Source organism: Arvicola amphibius, chromosome 6 (assembly GCF_903992535.2).
Source record: "Arvicola amphibius chromosome 6, mArvAmp1.2, whole genome shotgun sequence".
NCBI classification, from domain to species: domain Eukaryota; kingdom Metazoa; phylum Chordata; class Mammalia; order Rodentia; family Cricetidae; genus Arvicola; species Arvicola amphibius.
The window spans coordinates 10,595,613-10,618,872 of NC_052052.2; the positions used below are offsets into that span (position 1 = coordinate 10,595,613).

At 52.4% G+C, this 23,260-nt stretch overlaps 1 protein-coding gene across 1 annotated transcript in view; it reads left to right on the forward strand.

The window, feature by feature from the left end:
• Positions 1-23,260, forward strand: part of Kazn (kazrin, periplakin interacting protein) — a 128,158-nt gene that overhangs the window by 61,737 nt on the left and 43,161 nt on the right. The window contains exons 3-5 of the mRNA XM_038335172.1: positions 14,538-14,674; positions 18,957-19,127; positions 22,779-22,968. Of these exons, the coding sequence (XP_038191100.1) occupies positions 14,538-14,674; positions 18,957-19,127; positions 22,779-22,968 (498 nt within the window). The remainder of the gene's footprint in view (positions 1-14,537; positions 14,675-18,956; positions 19,128-22,778; positions 22,969-23,260) is intronic.

A 23,260-nucleotide genomic window follows, 5' to 3' on the forward strand; every position in this document is an offset into this window, starting at 1 on the left:
ACTCCCGAGACATGCCCGGGCACATTTTGTACCAGGCATTTTTCCCCTCTCAGACCCCCTTTGCAATAAAAAAAAGAAAAGAAAAGAAAAGAAAAAAGAGAAAAGAAATAAAAAGGTAGCGCTGGGACCTCCTTCGAACAAAGAACCTTGGCATGTGGCCACCTCAGCTCCTGAAGCCTTAAGAAGAAAAGGAAGCCCTGTCAGGCAGGGACCCCTGGCTCCAGGGTCACCGTGTCTCACACACACCACCCTGATGAGCCAGGTCCTGTCATAAAACACAGCGACTTGGTGCGGGTGCATCAGGGGCTGGTGTTGGGGTCCCAGGCCGCCAGCCCGAGGGGCAGAGGGCAAAGGTGGCCAGATAGGGCAGCTTTGCACAACACTAGAACCCGGCCAGCACCTCTGCTAGCCTTGGTGGTAGAGCTTTTTATTAGGGAAAAATTCACTCATTCACAGGAGCCCGTGCAGTGATGTCATGAATCTGGCACTGGCGCCATCGGCCCCACCTTCTGTTACTGATTCTCTCCCACCCCTGCCTGCTCCACCCTCCCCATGTTACCTGGAAGGTAGTCGCAGCCACATGGTGGCGTGTCAGGTCTTTGCACTTGAAGCTCTGGGAGACAAAAACTTTGAGAACCAGAGTCCACCGATACCCACGTGACAAAAAGACTCAGCATATAGAAACTTATTTTCTTTCTTATTTGCTTGTTTTTATTTTGTTGGAACCAGGATCCAGGCTCTATGTTCACAGTGTATTGAGTTGCATTGTCTTGTGTGTGGCCATGTTTGAGTGCATGCACACATGTGTGAAGTCAAAGGTCAACAATGAGCACCTTCAACCACTTTCTACCAGTTTTTGAGATGGGGGAGGGGGTGTCTCTCGCTGACCCTGAACCTCACTATTTCCGTTAGACTTGCTGGCCAGTGTGGCCTCTGCTGGGGAAGCTGAGGGAGGCCTCTCCTTCATCCTGAGACCCCCTCCCTGCACGGGGTTTCCACACTTCACAACAACCACAATCCTCTGTCTCCTTTGACACCGGGCCCTCCTCCCACCCTTCCCCTCCTCCCATCCCTCCTCCCGTCCTTCCTTCCCCTCCTCCCATCCCTCCCTCTCCGTCTCTTCATTGTGTCACAGGCTCTCCTGTCAACCAGGCTGGCCTCCAAATGTAACTGTGTAGCTGAGGGTGACTTTGAACCTCTGATCCTCTTGCCTCTGCGCCCCAAATGCTGGCACTGTGGGTATGTTATCATTATACCCAGTTTATGTGGTACTGGGACTTGAACCCAGGGCTTCATGCACGCTAGGCAAATATTCTACCTACCAAGCTACATCGCAGCCCTTCTAAGCTTTCTGCTAAATGTCCCCAGCATCTCCCAGGCCTGAGTGCAAATTCCAGCATGGGAATCAAGAAAGCAGACAGAGTGCAGGACTGCACACTCACCATGGGAGTGATTCCTTCCCTCCATCCACCCGTGGCAGCGGAGTCTCAACATACTACCCCCCAACACACACACACCAGAGCACACATTGGCTGCCCCCGGGACCTCCTATGCCTTCCCTGAGACTAAGCTCCAGCTACATGGAATCTATTGAGGTGCCCTCGGCTCCCCGCCACCATCTCTTCAAGTATCTATGGCCACAGAAATACCACCCTACCCTGGAAATTATGCCAATTCTGTTTCTCCAGCGGCACCTTCTGACCCCTCCCTCTCTGCTGCCTGCATACCCCACTCCTGGGACCATTTTGACTCTTGCAATAATTATTCAGATAAACTGCTCGCACCAGGCCTGCCCTTAGGACTCTGGGAGGTCAGACAGTAAATCCATGTGCAAAATATACATGATGCCAGGCAGGTGGGGAAAAGCTGTAGGAAACAAAGGACGAAGGGAAGAAAAGCAGTGGGGGGGGGAGTATCTGGAAGCCTTGCCGTTTCAAGGGGGTGAGAAGAGCCAATAAGGTGGCAGTGAGTAATGGGGGGCGGGCAGGGTGAGCGCCAGGCAAAGTGTGGGGTGGAGGATGCATTTCAGACACCATGAGCTGTAAGTGTGAAAGTCCCGTGCTCCCTGACAATGGAGGAAACCGGGACAATGTGCAGGGGCTACCTACCAAGTACCTACAGCAACCCAGAGGGCCTGTATCACGGGGACCTGCCAACTCTGGCTCAGATGCCAAGCGCTGATTTGCTCTTGGGCCCAGGAAAGGGGCTACTGTCCTGACCTGTGGGCCCCTGAATGTCTGGTGTCTGCAGGGCCAGCCACACAGGAGGCGATGGGAGAGAATTTGTCTAAGGACTCAGAGCCTCTGGTCCCACACCCTGCTCCCCACCCCATCCCCTGGGAAGCTGGTCCAGGAGTCCCATTGGCCCACCAAGAAAGGCAGGGAGTACTTTGCCCATCATGCTACCCCATGTCTGCAGCCAGCTGTGGTCCCTGCTGCTGCTCCCCGTAACCATCTGTCACCTTCCTCGGTGTCATTTCTCCACAGGCCACATCCCCAGATTGACCAGTCAGGCTCTGCCAGTAACCTCCCTCAGCGTGGCATTTCCAGCACCAGCCCTGTGCCACCAGCATGGAGGGTGTCACCAGCTCCTGTGCAGCGCTGGTCTTTGTTCCTTCCCCAAAGCTAGTCTCCTGGGAAATCTTGGGGGTATGCCCCCAGCTTAAGGCAAAGGAAGGCTAAAGGAAAGGAATGGTTAGTCGTTTGTGGGGGCCCACAAGAAAGCAAAAAGCAGGGAGACCCCACCACCCTTAGGAAAAAGCTGCCTTTCGCGGACGCCAACTTTGCCTTCCAAAAAGTGCCTCCGCTCTGCTACCTCAGGACCTTTGCACAAGTTCTTCTACTGCTGGAATGTTCGTTCCTTCCCTGCTGTGTTCAGTCTGCCACCCTTCTCCTAGGGATTGTTTTGTTTTATTTACCTCTCCATACATTTAAAGCGTAAGCATTGTGCTCAGATAATGATTAAAAGGGTGTTCTGCACGTGTCTCACCCCCTTGTGATGCATTTCCTCAGAGTGGAGCTGCCCCCAGTTTGCCACATTGTCACCTTAATAACAAGGCTTTCTAGCAATAACCCTGGGTCCTGCAGGTCCACCAGGTGACTCATTTAAATTTTAGTTCTGCATGATTAGATTTAGAGCCTTAGAGGTTCTAGGGGATACCCCAGAGTCACCCCCATATGCCATCTCGCCCAAACCTGTCTCTAGGGCGTATGAGAGCCATGGCTGGCTGCTCTCAGCAGTGGACTCTCCACCCATAGACTTAGGTGAATTTTCACAGCCACTGGCTCATCTGATCTTAGCCATCTCCCCTGCTCCTTGGGGTCTTCAGGGTCCCCTTCAGTGACCTCCTTGCCCAGCCGCCTTTTGAGGCCACCTTTCTCTGTCAGACAAATCAAAGACCCACAGGCCCATTGGTGTGTTCACCTGTGATTTTACAGTACAAGGTTTTATCAGTCCTAAATATATATTTAGTGACAGGCTTGGCTAATCTTTCAATCTAATTATATTCATTAACATTTAAATGTGTAATCACTGTTATATCTAGCCCTGGCAGTCTAAATATTTTATAGAGATCTTTAGTACAGTCGACTTTCAGTATTGCCATGAAACGACCATCCTCCCAATTTAAAAGGTGGCGCCAGGTGGTTCCAGCTCGCCCCACCTCTACCCTGGTTGGTGATGTCTGGTTCCTAGAGTAACAGCAGAGAAGCAGGGACAGGTGGAGAGACGATGACACTATGACAGCCTGTCCTATGACTCCACGGCCTGGTGTTACCTGTCACAGTCAGGGGCAGTAGTGGGAGATTCTGAAGACCAGACCACAAAGATGCAGTTCTATAAGGTTGATTTAAAAAAAAAAAAATAGCTGGGTTGGTGAGACGGCTTATCCGGTAAAGGTGCTTGCCATCAGGCCTGATGACCTAAACTCAATCCCCAGGATGCACATGGTGGAAAGAGAGAGCCAGTTCCTACAGGTTGTCCTCTGACCATACATTTTCTACGGCACACGCAAACTTGCAAAATAAGTACATGTTCAAAAAATTTTTTTTAAGTTCTTTTCTTCCCTAGTCAGATTGGGATGCAGGTAAGAGAAGTGTGTCCTGGGAATTCATAGTGACGAGCAGAATATCTTGTGACACCCAAAGCTGATCAGGAATGGGGCTCTGACCCTTTCTGAAAGTCGCAGGCTGTATGTACATGCCTGTGTGCCCGCATGGCAGCGGTCGGGGCTTCCTCAGGACACCGTCTCCCCGTTTTTATGAGACAGGTCCCTCATTGTCCTGGGGATCCTCCTGTCTGTCTCCCCTGTGCTGTTATCACAGGCTCACCCCATCACATCTGGCTTTTTAAGTGTGGATTCTGGGGATCCAAATCAAGTCCTTATATTGGCATAGGAATCATTTTACTGACTGAGCCATCTCCCAACTCCCCCAGCCTTTGAGCACAGGTGCACGCAGAGATGGGGACTAATCAAACTCTTCCTAGGTAGGAATGGCTTGCGTATGTATGTGTGTGTGTGTGTGTGTCCATGTGCACGCGTGTATCTGCTAACTTACTCTGGGTCCCACTAGCACACCACAGAGCTGGGGTTCGAACCCAGACCACCTTTCCTGAGGTCTGCTCTTTAGTACTTGTGTTCCCAAACCGTCCTCTCCGTTCTGTACTGGCTTGGAGATTGGCTGTTACCCGCATGGAACTTTGTTGGACCTTGCTGAGTCTCCCATGGGGAACAGCAGTGATGAAGGCAGTCCCAAAATCACTGGGTGCCCAGGGCCACTTCTGGGGGACAAAGCCCAGAGAGGGTGTTTGTTCGACTGAGTTCCTGAGGCCACACAGCACGTTGTTTTGCACCCTCTCTCAGGACTGAGTCCAAGCCATTGTCTTGTTTGCTAATGGTCTCACACACAAATGTCACCCTTTAAGGATGCTGCTCACTGTGGGCGTGGTGGGGTCAGGGCAAGGCAGGGGTGGGGGGAGCTGGTGGCCAATGTTGTTTCCAGAAATTTCCTCTGCAAGTCTGGGGAATGTTGGTGCTCCCCCTCAACAGGCTTGCTATTTTTAGGAGGACTTTCCTGGACTCCCCTCCAAAACCTGGAAAACAAACACCTCCCTCCCTGAATGCCCCCCCCACATCCCCCCCCCTCCCCGCTGATGACCTCTGGGGACAGGGCGGAAGCGCCACCCGCCAGGGCTTCCTGGTGAGAGGAGGGTGAGCAGCCAGCAGAGACTCTGGTTGCTGTTTGCGGGTCCCTAATCTCTTCCTTGGCTGGCCTGGCCTTCCCAGTGCAAGTTCCCACTTGAGAGTCTGCCCCCACGCTCACCCTAAGCTCATGAGGTCTGGCAGCCTCTAATCAAACCTCTCCTTCCAGTGCCACCTAGTCTGCTCCTGGCAGCTTCACCCTTACCCCTGGGGGGGGGGGGTTAGGCACAGCCGGGCAGAACCACCAGCACCTGCCGCCAGGAGCTCTGTTCCACTCCAAAGTCTCCCCATTTGACACAGGGAGCATAAAGAACGTATCCAGGGCCACACAGCTGGTGTCTGCAGAGCGAGACCCCTCAAGTTCAAGTAAGTCTTGAACTTACCCTATGTTGTAGGGGATATTTAAGACCTTAAAAATAGTAAGAATTGTTGTTAGAAATATTTTCTAACATGAGCTCTCTGCCGACTCAAAAATCCCAATCAGTTCGAATCAAAAGAAACCAAATTAAAAGATATCCAGGTTCAATAGGGTAGGGCTCCTGCGCTCTAGCTGCCAACGCAACCACCGAGAGGAAAGAGGGAAAACCACATGTTGACTTTCCGGGGAGCAGTTTAAATAGACTGGGGGAGTGGTCCTGACCTCAGGGGAGAGGTCAAGGTTTAGCAGGCTACCTTGACCCTCCTCAGGGAGGCGGCAAGGGGCACAGGGGCAGGGCCTCCAAAGATGGAGGCCAGAGACCGGTATTTACAACCGGGAGTTTGGAATTCTCGTGGAAAGTCGGGTGTTAGAGCAACCCGTGCAATTAGGGTATGGCCACTCTCTGGAATCCAGGAACTGGATTCTAGATCCCCCTGCCCCTCCTGATGGTAGGTCTTGTCAGGGACCTGAGAATGGTCTTCTGTCCCAACCAGGTGTACTTGAGTTTTCCTGAGCCAAAGACCAAGGAAACAGTCTGAGATACGTGAAATTCATAGAACAGAGCTTTCTGCCTCTTTCCCAAGTCTTTGCCCTCCTGTCACTGCCTGTTCTGTGTCTCCAGCACTTACTCACTGCTGAAAGTGGAGCCCGAGGTGGAGGTGGGGCACTTTAAAACCCAGACTGTTGGAGGGACTGTTGAGTTGGTCGTGTGCATCATAGGATGCTCTCGGATGCTCCAGTGAAGGTGTAGAACACATGCAGGCTGGAGTCCAGAGCTCACAGGTGTGGTCCCCAGGGGATGGAGAAGAGCCTCCAAGACAGAGGACTCCCAGCTAAGAAAACAGAGCCAGGAGAGCCCCAGAGGAGACCACTGGGAGTGGTGGGAGAAGACAGGGGTCACCCCAAGGGAAGACATGGCACCAGCCCTGAAGGAGACAGACTCGGGATTCTCAGCGACTTAGAAATGACCAAGTGTGGAGAAATCAAGGGGTCCCTTAGAGACCAAGGACGTAGAGCTGGAGGTGACACTGTGAGTAGCCCTTGGGAACATTTCGCATCCAAAGAAAGAAGAAAAATGGAATTTGCTAGAAGAGAAAAAATGGTGGTGGTTGTGGGGAGCGGACCGGCCATCTGGGAGGCCAGAGAGAGGACCTTGCATTGGTGAGATGCTGGGAAAATACTGGACAGGGCACCTGCCAAGTTTAGGGACTCAGATGCCTAAGGAAGTCTTGGGTAAAAGGGGTGGTCTCAGTTTCCACCCGTAGGGGCCAGGATGGCGGGGATAGATGGAGCTGAGAACAGCTATCCTTATGCCTAGACCCTGCAGTGTTCAGCTTAGTATTCTTAGCTAATACTTCAGCAGAGTATTCCTGCTCTCCCAGCACCCAGAGCCCAAGTTCAGACACCGGTGGCATCTCGGGCCTGCCTCCTAACAAGATAGAGAAGCTTGGAATCTAGGGAGGTCTCTGATCTGGGGTTCTCTTTTCCCCAGATGTTCCAAGGGTGTATCCTACATATCACCCAAAGGAAAGGTAACTTTCTAATTGAGAACTGCGGGGGGTGGGGTGGGTTAATGGCATGTAGGAAGAATTGTAAATTACTTGGTCATGAGCATGTTGGCCTCAGTGTCAAGAGACCTGGGGTGGCTCGCTGTGTGACAGCCAGCATTCGCTTTCCCTCTCTGGGCCTCAGATCTCCCAACAGTAACAGGAAGTTGAACTGAAGGATCCAATACCTCCCATGTTGGTGGGTATTTATTCAAAGGCCTAAGTCCCACAGAGCCCCATGCCAGCCCCCCCACCCCACCCCATTTTCCAGGTCTGTGTGTCCCGAGGAGGTTGGATGGAAAAGCAAGCCTACCTCCTTCTGTCTGCCCATTTACCTGCTGCAGCCTCCCCCTTCACCTCAGGGATGCCGAGAAGTAGAAGCCCAGAGGCTTAGCAGCTCAGGTTAGCAGGAAGCCACACTGTGGGAGGGGATTCCGTATGAGCTCTTCACACACACACACACACACACACACACCTCTAGCAGCCACAGGGCAGTAATGGGCACACGGTGAGATGTCGGATTGCATTTAAGGGAAACCTCAGAGAGCCCCTTGAGAGGCCAAATGGTGAGGGGCTGCATCTCAGTACGAGAGCATCTGGACAACACTTGGGAATCATGAATCCTCCTCTGGTCTGTGGGAGGATGCAGCGGGTTGTGCTGTCCACAGTGATGTGTTTTCATGATGGTGAGTGAGGAGGGGCTGAAGGTCAGTGTGTCCTCAGTTTGAGTCCAGGACCTATTCCCCCCCCTTCTCTCTCTCTCTCTCTCTCTCTCTCTCTCTCTCTCTCTCTCTCTCTCTCTCTCTCTCTCTCTCTCTCTCTCTCTCTCTCTCTCTCTTTCTCTCTCTCCTCCCCCTCTGTCTGTAGTCTGTCTTTCTGTAAGTTAACGCTGGGGCCTCTCTTTCCTCCTCCGTGAAACAGGCTCAGCTGGGGTTTAGCTCAGTGGTAGAGCACAAACATGAAGCCTGGGGTTCCATCCCAAAACAACTCAGCCAGGCTTCAGCCCCACCCAGAAGACAGATCGGGACAGCATGTTGTCCCCAGTGTGCCATGGGACTAGTTTGGGTGGGTGACCTCAGAGGCTCTGAGCCAAGGGGACAGGAGGTTAGGTACTGGGGCTAGGGGGGGCTTCCACAATTCATGGCCAAGTCCCCAGTCTGTAATGTATGATGACTTCACAAGGCAACGAAAGGTGAAAAGAACCCACATAGCCTTAGTGCCTGACACGTCCCGAGTGTCACAGCACAGTAATCATTATATGTTTGGCTGTGGGTTTTTCTATGCTTTTATTTTGACGTGTGTGTGTGTGTACACATATGGGTGCAGGTGCCTGTGGGGGCCAGAAGGCTGTCCCCTGCCTTCTGCTGGGACTTGTCCTTTGTCATGGCCTTTGTGCTCTCGACTGCTGAGCTGTCTCTCCAGCTCCAGGATCATGGTAGTAAAGCAAAGCCCAGGAGGCTGAGTGACTCGCCCCAGGTCTCATGGAACTTCAGGTCCCTCTGTGCACACACACCACACACACCCTCCGGGCCCAGAATCTTCACATTCCCTGGAGCTGGATCCTGCTCACACTGACCCTGCAAGGCCCCAAGGGCATGACATCAACTGTCACCATGGCAGTGGTTCCAGTGGCCTGGTTGCTGGAATGAGACCTGCCTGGGTGAAGCCAGTTTCTGGGAGTACGGTACTACACTGGCCAGCTGCCATGTCGGGAGATCCACCCCGGAGAGAGGCAAGCCTCCCACATGCTGCTTACCTGGAGAGGAAGAATAAGCAGCCATATAGCTAGGGAGGGAGGGAGGGTTGCGTGTGTGGATTTTAAAAAAAGTTTACTTATTCTTTGTGATTTTACATCATGCATCTTGATCCCATTCATCTCCCTGCCCCTTTGCATCCGCCCTCTGACCTTGCAACCCAACCTCCCAAAAATAAAATAAAAATTAAGAGTAGAAAAGTCTCATCCTGGAAGCTGTAGCGTGGCACACACTGTAGAGTGAGTGGCACCGTATATGCTTTTGCCCGTTTATCTTTGCTTGCAAGTGTTCATTGCCAGGAGTCATTGATCTGGTTCGAGGCTACTGCCTTCTCCATCATCGATACTGGGCCCTCACTGGGACTTGGATATTCTCTTGTTGCCCTATGTCACAGAAATCCTGCAGCTTTGGACCTGTAGGATGTGCCCCTTCACGTGCCCCAGCAGGCCATAGATGGGGTGATTGAAATGATTTCTTGGGCACCCATCATGGAGGATGCTAATTGGGGTGGCCTGCCATACTAGTGCCCACCTCTGGTCTGGTCACTTTGCTGTGTGCTGTGGTGACAATGTGTCTGCTGCCTTGGTGGGTACCATGCCAACTTCCTTACCTGGAGCTGCTATAGCATCTCAGGGGCTCCCAGGGCCCCCCTGCCAGTTTCCTTCAGTGGGGCTCACATGGCAGATGACAGATCCAAGGTACCACAGTCTTCACTCTGTCCATGTGTGCTTTTGAAAGCCTGCGTTGACTGGACACTGGTCTCCATGTTTACATTGGATGAAAAATAACCCCCATAGGCTCATGTATTTGATTGCTCAGTCCCCAGTTGGTGGCGCTTTTAGGGAGGTTGTGGAACCTTCAGGAGGTGGAGTCTTGCTGAGGAAAGTAGTCACTGGGGATGGGCCTTGAGAGTTCATAGCCCTGATCCACTTCCTGTTGTATGTGTGTCTCTCTCTCCTTCCTGTGTATGGGAGCTCCCTGCTCCTGCTGCCAGGCTTTCTCTGCCTGTTTCCATGCCTACCCACCAAGATGGACTCCCTCCCTCTGGAACCATAAGCTAAAGTGAACCCTTTCCTAAGTCGCTCTTTTGTTTGTTGTTGTTTCTGTTTTCTGAGACAGGATTTCTCTGTGTAGTCCCTGGCTGTCCTGGAACTCTCTTTGTAGACCAGACTGGCCTCAAACTCACAGAGATCTTCCTGCCTCTGCCTCCCGAGAGCTGAGCCTAGGTTGTTTGGTCAGGACACCCTACCACAGCCACAGAAAAGGAGTTCGTACACGGAGGTTAGGTTGCTTAGACGTGACCTTCATTCCCAGAGGTTAAGCTTGCTTAGATTCTGTTTCCCAAGCCCGTCGGGGTGCAGCCTGGAGTTGAGCAGGGCTCAGATGCTGCAGAAGCACTTGTGAGCTAGGACCAGAGGAGAGACCAGAAGTGGTGCCTCAGAGCAGGTCCCCACATCCTGTGAGTTGGGAATGCCTTGGGCTGCGCATCATGGGGAGCTCCTCAAACACTGGTGGCATGCTGTCTAGTCTCAAGGCATCCTGACCCTAGTGGGTCTGCAAGCAGCCGAGAGCAAAGGCTGGTTCTTGCTGGGTAAATATTTTTTTTTTTTTTGAGTAAGGGTTTCTGTGTAGCCCTGGCTGTCTTGGAACTCATTCCGTAGACCAGGCTGACCTCGAACTCAAAGAGATCCTGCCTGCCTCTGCCTCTCCAGTGCTGGAATTAAAGGTGTGCGCCACCACTGCCCGACTTTGATAAAGCTTACGGTGGGGCAAATCAGAATCCTAGGGGCTCGGTTTCTAACCAAAGGACAAAGGTGGCAAGGATTGGGGGGACCAGCCAAGACCTCAGGGACCAGCCAAGACCTCTCCCTGCTCCACGGTGCCTCTTACTACTGTCATGCTTGCCAACCTGAAGTAAGCCAGACCGTCAACACTTGTGCACCCCAGCTCTGCCCTCCCTGGCTCTGTGGCCAGAATGGCTTCTCTGGGATGGGATAAGAGGACTCATCCACCCCCTTCTATAAAAATGGATCTGAAATGCCAGCCAGTGGCAGGTGGGGAATTCCCTATGGTGCTGGCCCAGGCTTGCCTGGAGGGTGCTTGCTGACTAGGTGACTTTGTCGGGTCTTGGAGTTTCTTTCCTTTGTCGTTTTATTTATTTATTTGTGGTGTGTGTACAGGGAGTCAGAAGACAACTTGCAGGAGTCAGTTCTGTCCCACCATGTGTGTTCCAGGGTTCCAACTCAAGTCGTCAGACCTGGTGGCAAGCGCCTTTATAAGCCGTCTTGCCTTAGTTTCTTAAAGTCCGGTTCCACCGTAATATGCTACACCGTGTTGGAGGCAGGACACAGAGCTGGCCCAGCTGTGTCCTCAGCTCCACCCTGCAAAGCTTTCAGCTCAGTAGGTCTGGAAGCTCAGCCCTGGTGACCTCAGCTGCTGCACAGCCAAGCTGGCTGCAGAGAGGACAAGAGTCAGCAGGATTCACCAGGAGGCTCAAAGTTGGAATTCCAAATGCCGACCAGCCCTGGAGTTCCCACTGCGTGGGACTCCCTGTGGTTCTCTGTGTGCAGTGTCATGGCCCCAGATGCCCCCCTCCCACCTGTTCTACCCAGGGAGAGAGGCCAAAGGGCAGGAGGGCCAGAAGACATTAGCTTACGTTGGCTGCCAGGAGCTAGGGTTCTTGGATCCTGGGCTCTGCCTCTGGCCCTAATTCCTTCATGCACACAGACTGAGCCTGCAGGATTGTATGTGGAGACCAGGATCATGAGGTGTGCATAACCTGTTTGGTTTGATGTGAACGGCTTTGAGACTCAGTTCACCTATGACCCAGTTCACCCACTTGAACTTCATGGGGCTGTGGTATTCAACACAGAGTTAGAGCGTCAGACAGCTGGGCGCTAGAACCGCCTCACCTCAGAGAAAGCTCCCACCCTTTGCAGCCACCCCACATCCCTGTCTTCATCCAGCTTCTCTACTCTGTCTCCGTGTGTTTCCTCTTGGGGACATTTTGAGGCAGTGGACTCAATGTGTAGCCGTCAGTAACCAGCTGCACCTGGCTGCTGTCACGTAGCGTTTCATGGTTAAATCACGCTTCACTGTGTCGATGGGTCTCTTTTTGTCATTCACCGTCCCCAGCTGAACATTTGGATTTTGCTTATTATGACTAACACTTGCTTATATGCAGAGGTTTCTTAAATATTTATTTTTAATCATATATATGTGTGGGTTCACATGAGTGTAGGTTTCCGTGATGGTCAGAAGAGGGCGCCAGAATCCCTGGAACTGGAGTTCTAGGCAGTTGTGAGGCAGCTGAGGGGCTGGGAACCAAACTCCTGTCCTCCACCAGAGCAGTGCACATTCTTAGTGGGCGTGTCTTCTCTCCAGCCCCTGAATAAAGAATTTTACATTTGGTTTTGGTGTTCTCTCTCTCTCTCCCTCTCCCTCTCCCCCTTCCACTTCTTTCTCACTTTGAGGTCAAATTTCTCTATCAGGCTAGCCTCAAATTCAAACTTGAACTCCTGTTTTTCCTGCTTTTGCCTTCTGAGTGCTGGGATTGCAGGCATGAACCACCATGTCTGGTTCGTGAAATGCAGGGATGGTGGACCTGGTGCATGCTGGGTAATCATTTTACCAGCTGAGCTCTGTCCCCAGCCTGGTGGTTTTCTTCATCTTTGGTGTATTTCTGGTAGTAAAAGTGATGGCCATACAGGTGAGTGTATGTTTGGTGTTTCGAGAAAGTGCCAGGCTGTTTTCCAAAGCGTCTGCATTTTGTATGGCCCAGCCTGTGTGAAGACATGCTAGGGTCCAGTCATTATTTATTGTCTGTTTAATTTTAGCCCAACCAGAAGGGAAAGTGGCCCTCCTTGTGGCTTTAATTTGCATCTCATTCTATACCTTCTAGTCATTTCTTGGACAGCTGTATAAAGATCCTTCACCTCTTTTTAAAAGTGGGATGTCTTCTCTTTTTTAATATGTAAATGAGTTGTGTGAGCTGGAGATACGGTTCAGAGGTTAAGAGCACTGGCTGCTCTTCCACAGGTCCCGAGTTCAATTCCCAGCAACCACGTGGTGGCTCACAACCCTTCATAATGAGATCTGGTGCCCTCTTCTGGTGTGCAGGCAGAACACTGAATACATAGTAAACAAATAAATCTTAAAAATAAATAAATGGGTTCTGTTAGGCTTTCTGATAAACAACCGGAGAGAAGCCATTTTAAAGGAAGAAAGCTTTACTTTGGTCTGTGGGTTTGGGGGTTTGCATACATGGTTGGTGAGCTTCCTTGCTTTGGGGCCAGTGTAACGCCATGGCAGCATGGGCATGGCAGAGCCTCCCTGTTCACCTCAAGACAGGCCAGAAGAAAAGGGCAATAGGAAGTGGCCAGGACCAGCAGAGGCCTGGTTTGAGCAACCCACCTCCTCCACCTAGGCCATGGCTTCCACAGCTCCACCCACTCCTGATACTCCATTCAGACTGAATAGAGCCACTGACGAAGTCAATGCCCTCGGGATCTAATGACCTCTGAAAAATGCCCTCCCTCCCATCTACACCCAGTAAGTGCTCACATCACTAACATCCCAGGAATTCTTACTCCTGACACGTTCGCAATCAAAATCAACCACCACAGGTGTCTTTAAGAAAAAATAAAAACTTTCGTGGCTATGTGTATGGTTAAGTGGATATGAGTGCAGTGCCCACAGAGGCCAGAAGAGGGCGTCAGGATTTCTGCAACTTGAACTGGAGGCAGTTGTGAGTCACCTGGCGGGTGCTGGGAAATGAACCCTGGTCCTCTCCAAAAGCAGAACCACTGAGCCATCTCTTCAGCCCCAACAGTTGCCTTTTTCTTGAGAGAGAGAGAGAGAGAGAGAGAGAGAGAGAGAGAGAGAGAGAGAGAGAGAGAGAGAGAGAGAGAGAGAGAGAGAGGAGAGAGAGAGCGAGCGCACATAACGTATGCATTATGCATTACCGGACACTTACAGAGGTCAGAGGACAGCTTATGGGAGTCAGCTCTGTTCTTCTACCAGGTGGGTTCTGGAGATTAAACCCAGGTCATCAGACTTGATTGTGGGCATGTTTACCAGCTGAGCCATTTTGCTGGCTTGGGATTTATTTTTTTGATTCTAGATGTGTAGATGTGTCTTATTGGATATGGGGATTCGCAGGTATTTTCTCCCTCCTGTGGGCTGTCTTTTCCTGTTCTCCATGTCTCCCTGTGGGCACAGAGGTTTTCAATGTCAGAGAGTCCAGCCCTATGTGACCTGTAATGTTTGGTGTCTTATCTTGCATGTCATTAAACCCTTACATGTTAAAAGTCAAGTGGGGCTGGCAAGAGAGTCTTGGAATGGGCTGAGCTGTTCTGCGGACTGGGGTGGGGGGTGACCCTGGGGCTCATTTCATCCCTTCCTATGAACCCCTGACACTAGCCATGCAGTCCCGCAGGGTTTCCATTGTAGATACTTAAATCAGAGAGATGAGAAGGGGGCCTGGCTCCCAATTGCTGTGGTGTGGGGGTCCAGGAGAGATACAGTAGCCAGTGAACCCCACCTTCTCACCTGACAAAAGGCACCCAGAGGAACAGCTAGGGCACCAGGAACTAATTAATGACCTCTACTGTCCACAGCCATGAAAGCCGACCGGAAGCGCTTAAAGGGCGAGAAGACCGACTTGGTGAGCCAGATGCAGCAGCTGTACGCCACCCTGGAGAGCCGCGAGGAGCAGCTGCGAGACTTCATCCGCAACTACGAGCAGCACCGCAAGGTCAGCGCCTCCCCGGTCCCCTGCCCTCCGTGGTCCCCTGCCCTCTTCTCTCAGGCATACACAATCCTCCTTTCTTCTCTTGGCCAAACACGGTCTCTGCCTTGAATCCCAGAGTGCCCTTGGAGGCTCTACTGTGTGTTTCCAATCTGGACACTCCCAAGAAAGCCAGCCCAGCTCCCGGCTGGGCCCTGTGTTCCTAGGTGGACAGGCCTGGACAGCATGGACTTGGGAATCCAGCTGCTTCATTTCCCTGCTCCTCTGGGCATACCCTTGGACCTCACCCTAGAGCCTCAGTTTCCCCTTCTGTGGAAGGTGCAGAGCTGTTGTGAGGACCAAAATAATGAGCACTGAGCACCCAACACGATGAGCCACACCTCATCCGTAACACCTTAGCGGAAGTGCGAGGAGTTAGCCAGGAGCCGTGGGAGAGAGCAGGGCCTGCTGCCTGCAGAGAGGACGCTCAGAAAGCTGCCCGAGGAGGTGGCACTGTGTCACTGAGTTGGGCTCCCTAGGACTTGCTTTTCTCTTAGTGACAAAATGCCTACCCAACAAAAGCAGTTTCATGGGGGAGGGGTTTGTTTTGGACCAGGGTTGGAAGATAGAATCCATGCTGGTCAGAGAGATGGGAGGTGGCTGGTAACATGGCTTCTGCAGCCGGAAAGCGGAGAGAGATGAATATTTCACCCATGTTATCCTTCTGATTCAGTTTGGAGCTTTAGCGTGTAGGATGGTGCTGAGTTTGAATTCCCACCTCAGTTCGTCCCAGCTAGAAATTCCCTCACAGACCCAGGCTCAGAGAGTCTAGATCCTGTCAGGTTGGCAGTCAAGAGTCACTGCCCTGGGCTCCTTGGGATGAGGAGGAGTTTGTAGATTGCATGGCTGTAGGATTTGGGTCAGTAAAGACTCGTAAGAGTGTGTGGTGTAGATACCTCCAAGGGGTAAGAGTCAGGCCCCAGTCAGAGGCCTCTGTGAGCCACTGTGTTGAGCTGTTTTTGCCTACCGTTGTTCAGGTCAGAAAAACTGGGCCCGCAAGAGGGCTCAGAGGGCAAAGGCACTTGCTGCCAAGCCTGATGGCCTGAGTTCAATTCCTGGAACTCACCTATTGTGAGGGGAGAGTTGGCTTTCAACCTCCATGTGCCTTGTAGGCTAGAGTGCTATTGAATTCATGGACGTTTGATCATATATGTGTTCCCTGTATGTCACTGTTTCCCCAGTGCCTGGCAGGAACAACTTGAGGGAAGGACTTATTTGTACTCGTGGTGTTAGACCATCATGGAGCAGGAGCAATAGGGGAGTTAATGGCACTGGGAGCATGCAAGGGAGGTGCTCACATCATGGCTGACCAGGAAGCGGAGTACAAAGGCTGGCGGGAAACAACAGAAGCACAGCGCTGTAGATGGAGCCGAGGCAGCAATACAGCCTTCAGAGGCTCTCCTCTAGTGCCTGCTTCCACCTGCCTGGCCCCGCTTCCTGAAGGCATCACATTCCTCGAAGTGTGCCATCAATTGGGGATGAGCGTGCAAAACAAGAGCCTGCAACAGGCATTTCCAATTCATATCTAACAGTTCAGCCTGCAGCTTTGGGGACAGGAGGGCTGAATGGCCGGCTCTACAATAGCAATGGTGGCAGACCACGCGAGGGGCCCAATCAAGGGGGCCACTTCTGAGCTGCAGGCAGAGGCCAGGTGGCAGCTGCTGGGCTGGAATTGACATGGTCGTCACGTGACTACTGTAGTCATCACCGGCGACACTCCTTGTCACCTCCCTGGCATGCAAATCTCTTCCTCTCTGTGGTCAAACGTCTCTAAGCAGCAGGTACAGGTGCCTCCTGCCTGTTCTGTGTCCAGCCAGGTTGGGGAAGCCAGGGGAGTAGCATCTAAATGACCTTGGGTCACTGACAGCCCAGGCCACTGTGCAGACAGCAAGACTAAGATGGTTAAGGGTCTGGTGACTGATCAAGACCAATTATTTATTTTTGTGGTGTTCAGGATGAACTTATGCAGGCTCTACCACAGAACTGGCGCCTCAGCCCCTCACTGGGGGATTCTAGGCAGGCGCTCTTTACTTGGAGATACTTTGTAGAAGCTAAAGCTGAAGCCTTGTTTCATCTGGCAGACGTGATCTTCATTTTATGCATGAGCCAAATGAATAGTGTTAATAGAACTCTGGCTCCCCAGTAACTGGGCTGAAGGCTCTCAGCCTCCCTTGGCCCGCTGGCGCTAGGACCCCCACAGACCCCAGTCGGAGCAGGTAGACACAGCAGGAACTCAGAGCTGCTGACAAAGATAGACTTGGCCTGCCCAGAAAATTTTCAGTATTACAACATCCCAGAAAACTGTGCCAGAGACACACCCCTGTCCCCTGGGTGCAGCTGGGGACGGTCCACAAACCCAGCTAGAAGTGTCCTCATAGCAGGCCTGGCAGCCATTGCAGAGCTAGGCACATGGTGATCCTCTGCTGCCACCACCTCACCACCCATTTGTCCCCTGTAGCCTCTCACCACTGCCCTGGCCTAGCCTGCAAGACCTTAATTGTCCTAACATTGCCCTTGCACGCTTCAGCCACTGATAGCCCCTAGGCCCTGTCAAGTGTCAGATCCCCAGGGAAGGAGTTCCATGGGTCTCTTTCTTGCCTCCATGATCAGTGGGCTGAGGGCATTTCTCCTCTGAGCCTCAGTGAAGCAGGAATAAATAATAAATAAATGATCTGCCTCACATGTGGGTGATCAAATTCAAGCAGGCATGCAAAGCCTGCAGCACTGCCCAGGATACCCTGTGATTGTGGCTGCAGAGCCTGCTGGCCTCTGCCTGGGAACAGTGTTGTGGTTCTTCAAAACACCTGAGACCCTTTTCACCTAGCCCAGGCCCTTCATCTGCTCACTGCCAGCAGAACAATCAGGATGGAGATGAAAAGGATCCCAAGGGTCCTAGTGGGTCTCTGTCCTATCTGAAGATCACAAGCCAGCTCCCAGGGGTGATCAGCTCTGCTCTGGATCATACAAGCACAACTTTGGCTGTGTCTGCTTCAGGTCTCTGTTGGTGGACTGAGCGTCAGGTATGAGGAAGGACTGGAGAGGGCACTAGGTGGTCACCCTAGGCGGGTGATCTGGGAAGGCTTCTTGGAAGTAGGAGTGACAGGGACCTTAGAGAATGAGAAGCTTCTGGGCTGAGCTGCAGGTCACAGGGACATCCCAAAATGCATCCAGGGCAGATGGGGAAACTGAGGCCATGCTGAGCTGTGGGTATTTGCAGAGCCAGGATTCTCTCAAGAACTTCAGCCACGGCTGTGCATTGTGGAAGCCACATCCATGAAGAAAAGCTGGTCCCACTTGGCTACCTGGTCTGGCCATCTTGGCCGACCTTTAAGTACAGAGTTATCATGTCGGACAGGATGATGGCCACTGTCCTCTGCACCTGGCTGTGGCGGGGTGGGGGGGATGACACACCTTTCAGCTTTAGGTGTGGTGGTTTGGTAGGATGGGTTGGTTCCCCCACCCTCCAGGACTGCCCTCAAGACAAGACCACAGTTGCTCAGAGGTCAGGGTCAGTCACAACTCTTTCTGGGGCCTGCCCCACACCTTACTGGCACCACCCTCTGGGTTCCATGGTTCCTGCAGGCCTATGTAGGTGACAAGAACTTCCTTCCTTGTGGATGTGAGAAGGGCAGGCTACTGAGTCTCCCATCAGCTGTGACCTTATGCAGTGGTGGCAGGTGGCAGCCCAGATAGTCGCCACTTCAGGTGCCTTCTTCATTTTGCTCTGACATAGTTCACTAAGCAAGAACAACGGCCCCAGGAGCTGGGAATGTAGAGTTGGCAGAGTGATTGCCTGGCATGGGTGAGGCCCTGGGTATCCCTAGCACCACAGAAACTGGGCTAGCCCTTGGGAATTGGAGGCAGAAGAATCAGAAGTTCAAACCTGGACTTTATAGAAACCCTGGCTCAAAACACAAAATGCCTCAAACCAAAAACAAACAAAAAACCCTTTTACCCCAGTTTTCATCAGATCACTCTTGGTTTTCTCCATGTGAAGCTGTCCCATCTTGGAAAAAAACGGTCCTATTTTACTCCGCCCCAGTTTCCATAGAGACGCACATCACCCAGGTTCACTCATCAGGAAAGTGCTGTCTGAAGGAGTCCAGGATGCTCGCCCGATAGCCGCCCCATCTCCCACCAGGGCCTCCAGCCACGTGCCAGCGCCTCCCCATTTCCCTGCCCACCTCGATGAGCCCTCCACCCTGTGCCACCCTGCAACCCACCCCCCTCTCTCTCACCCCCACCACAGGAGAGTGAGGACGCCGTCAAAGCGCTGGCTAAGGAGAAGGACCTGCTGGAGCGAGAGAAGTGGGAGCTGCGGCGGCAGGCCAAGGAGGCCACAGACCATGCCGCTGCTCTGCGTTCCCAGCTGGACCTCAAGGACAACCGCATGAAAGAACTGGAGGCCGAGCTAGCCATGGTGAGCTCACCGTCCACTGGAGTCCATTACTAGAGCTTTGAGGTTGGCAACTGAGGAGCAACGTAGGCCGCCCAAAGCCCCTGGGGGAGGAGGCAGTCATGAGGCTAAGGGAGAGCAGTGGGCTACATGATACTCACGATTTGGGGACGTCCTCAAGCGCAGGAGCATAGGGACCCTGGGAGGCCTCGCTTGACCACACTCTCCCAGTGGCTGCTAATGAGTAGGGAGATGGGAGGACATATTTTGATTCAAAATAATATTTTTTGAGGAAAATATCTGGAAAAGAATACACAAAAAGTATTAACATCTGAGTCTAGGATTACAAATGGCAGTATCTACCTATATGTGCATATGTACATTTATACGTATGCATACAACATATACCTATGTGTGTATCAACTCTTTATGTAGGATATTTAAAGGCTTTTGGTCCCAATGTATTTGTAGCAAAATAGTCTTTCTTAGGTCATCAAGGGAAAAATAGATGGATTTGTTGCTTTTTAATAACCGAAAACCACAGAAATCCATCGAGAATCAAAAAGACGTTTCAAAAAGGCACATGGCACGTGTGTGGGGATCAGAGCGTGTTCAGGGGCCTGACAGAGGTGGACGTGCCCCAGACTTCAGCCCTGGCTGCCAGTGTGACCCAAGCCATCCCCTGTGTCATTTCAGTTGTTAGGAAGGGGTCTTCATTTCATCCCGCCTTCCTAGGTATAGCCAGAGCACACAAAGCTACAAGGGCCTTTGAAAGCACCCTGGATCCAGTGTGACAGTGGCCCGGAGAAGTTGTATGGTGACTCCTGTTGACTCTTTATTTTGTTCTAATTACATTTGTGTGTGTGTGTGTGTGACAGAGAGAGAGAGAGAGAGAGAGAGAGAGAGAGAGAGAGAGAGAGATAGAGAGATCGATCAGAGGACATTGATTGGAGTTCATTCTCTCTTTCTACCATGTGGATCCTGGGATTGAACTCAGATCATCAGGCTTGACAGCAAGCATCCTTACCCATCTTAAATCCCCCCCTCCTGGCACCCCACCCTCCTTGTGTGACTCCTTAGTAGTGGGCTATATTGCCCTTCAGGGTGCCGGCATCAGCTAGTGCAGTTACAGACCTCCGTGGGGATGCTTGACCTCTTCAGCTTCTGTTCTACTTGGGGATCCTTGCATAGGCCCTGCAGGGCTTTAGGGAGGATGAAATACGAGGAGACAACTACCACAGCATCTGTATGAGGTGATGGCAGGATAGTTTGCACAGCAAGAGTGAAGCTACCCTGAGCCGGGCAGCTGCCTTGTGCAATGCTGACCCCTAGTGGTGAGAGCCTTCAAGGCAGGAAGACTACCTCCACTTCATGGCTTGTTGATACTTCCTGCGGCCCTTGGGGGACTGGTGGGAAAGACCCTGTCTGCCAGGATCACCTAGGTCCCTCTGGACAGGTAGACGAAGCCCATCTTGGTGCTTTGAGCCCTGGCCTCAGTGTCTGATGGGTTCCCTGCTGTTCCCTATACTAGGAACTAGCCCCTCTGGCTTCTGTTCCCAATATACTGACACAGAGCCTGCTGTACTCCGGCCAGAAACTCAGCTCCTCCCTCCAGACCCTCTGCTGCTGCAGGCTTTGAGCCTTTCTAGAGGCGGAGGGAAGTGCTTTACACGGACCCGCGATGGCCCCTTCTCCGAGTGTCCCTCTGACAGCCCTTCCCCGTCATCCCTTGACAGACTTCAGGCTAGACCTTTCTGCTCTGAGGTCAAGGCCGACTCGGGCAGCCCTCTCAGAGAGCAGAGAGCACAAGTCGCAGAGATCCTAAGCAACAGAGGGCAGCTCTGCCTGACAGAAGCACGTGGGCATTCCGGAAGGCAGTCAGGACCTGAAGATGCAGCAGGAAGTCGGGGATGCTCAAAGTCACGCAGCAAGTTCCAGGGCAGCAGAGGTCAAGCCCATCTCTAGCTGGACTATAGTCACATGGGCACAGTCATCCCAACTCAGAAATCCCCAGGAGCTCGGTGCTCCAGGTTCAGGGTGCTCAAGGGAAGGTGGGAACCCAGAGAGGGGGAAGGGGGTCAGAGGTCAAGAGGAACTTCTAGCATTGAGTTTTATGTTGTGGAAGTGATCAAACATCCTGTGTTGACTGCTGGTTGGAGATGGTTTTCAGGCTGAGCAGGCACAGCCTGAGGGAACACTTGCCTGCCTCCCTGAAGCTCACCTCTGCCCAGGAGATTTTCTTTCTTTTTTTTCTGGAAATCTTTCCCAGAGATTTCAAGTCCTGTGTGGACAGCATGAGAGACTCTCAGGTCTAGTGCCTACGGGGTCTAGACATGGAAGCCCTAAGGGAATCTCACTTCTCAGGTAGTGACTTTCTACCCTACACAGAGGGCCCACTCCTGGCCCAGCCAGCGGTGAGGTCCTTCATCCCCTGGGGGAGAAAGTGGGTGGAAATGGAGGGCATCTCCCTCCTGGGAAATTGCCTGGACCTCCTGTGCTACCCAGAAAGGATGCTGGTTCTATGGGTCGGTTTGGGTGGTCTTCTGCATTCTGTGTATGTGCCTGGGATATTTGTAAGAGGGGAGAGCATGATGGGCCTTTCCCTGTCTCCTTGCATTCCTCATTTAGCTTCCTCTGCCCCCAGGGGCCCTAGAGAGCTGCCAAGCCATAGAAAATGGCTAACTAAAGAGTATGCGTAATCCCGTGTCTAGTGTGTGTGCCTCTCCCTTTCCAGCAAACTTTATATCCTGTCTGATCTACATATCTACACAAACTCCTACAAATCTGGGTAGATAAGAGTCTCTGAGGCAGGACAGAGAGAAGACCTGTGGCCTTCACAGAGGCAATCTTGCTACCTCCAACCCCACATAGTGCCATGCTTGTGGCAGTCCCCCGATATGGGCCTTGTCTCGTGGAGCCCTTTATGCCAGCCTTGTCTTCCACCAGCTCAGCTCTTCCGATACTTCTGTGTGTTCTCCATGACAGCCCACCCTTTCTACTGCCAGCGGGAACTAGATGATGTAATGGCGATCCTGTGCATGGTGGGGTGTTGGGTCCTTCCCTGGCAGTCTCAGGACTGGCTTCTCTGCCCTGTGGCCTTCACCTCTTGCAAACTCAATCTCAGATCTGCATTTTACAAGATTCACCAAAAACACACCCTATGCCATGTTCTTAGGCCATCAGAATCCCGGCTGGGGTCGGGGTGTTTCTGTTGATAAAATGCTTGCACCTTTAGAACATGTGGTTAAAAAGGTAGATACAGGATCCCTGGGACTTGCTAACCAGCCACCCTTACTCTAATGAGCCAGCTCCAGCGAGAGGCCATGTTTCCAAAAGCAAGGTGGGTGGCTTCTACAGAACACCTAACATTGACCTGCGGCCTCCACACACATGCATGCGTGTACAGGGGCACACACGTGCACATACATGCACCCACAAAGAATCCTTGCTTGTCCCTGGAGAACCCAGAAGTGATGAGTGTGTGCTTGCTTCCTTCTTCCCTACACGGGGGTCTCACTTTGCTCTTAATGCCAGCCGAAGGTGAGACCCCGGTGCGGTGGAGACCTGTATTACAGGCACATGGCCTGGACCACACGGTTGGTGGCTCACTGGTGTGATGGTGAGAGGTCCCCTCTGGTTACACGTTCTTCTTCCTGTCTCCCGCTCTTGCTACAGGCCAAGCAGTCCTTAGCCACACTGACCAAGGATGTTCCAAAGCGGCATTCACTCGCCATGCCTGGCGAGACGGTGCTCAATGGCAACCAGGAATGGGTGGTTCAGGCTGACCTCCCGCTGACTGCTGCCATCCGTCAGAGCCAGCAGACGCTCTACCACTCCCACCCTCCCCACCCTGCAGACCGGCAAGGTGAGTCCTGCCCAGGCGTTCACGCTTCATCGGCCCCCAGGACAGATGATGCCTCTCACTCGTAACTGGACCCACTAAGAGATAGGCTTCAGGCAGAGCTGAGTCCAGAGGCTCAACTGGGCCTAAGGAGAGCTGATTACCCTGATCAGCCAGCTTGGGTTACATGGCCACCCCAGAATAAATGACAGTGTCTGGGAGGGCTCCAATTAGTCAGCCTGAGTCACACACACACCCCGCATCCTTTGGCGGGGAGGGTACCGAGCTCCTTGAATGACAGCTGTAGTAGTCCATC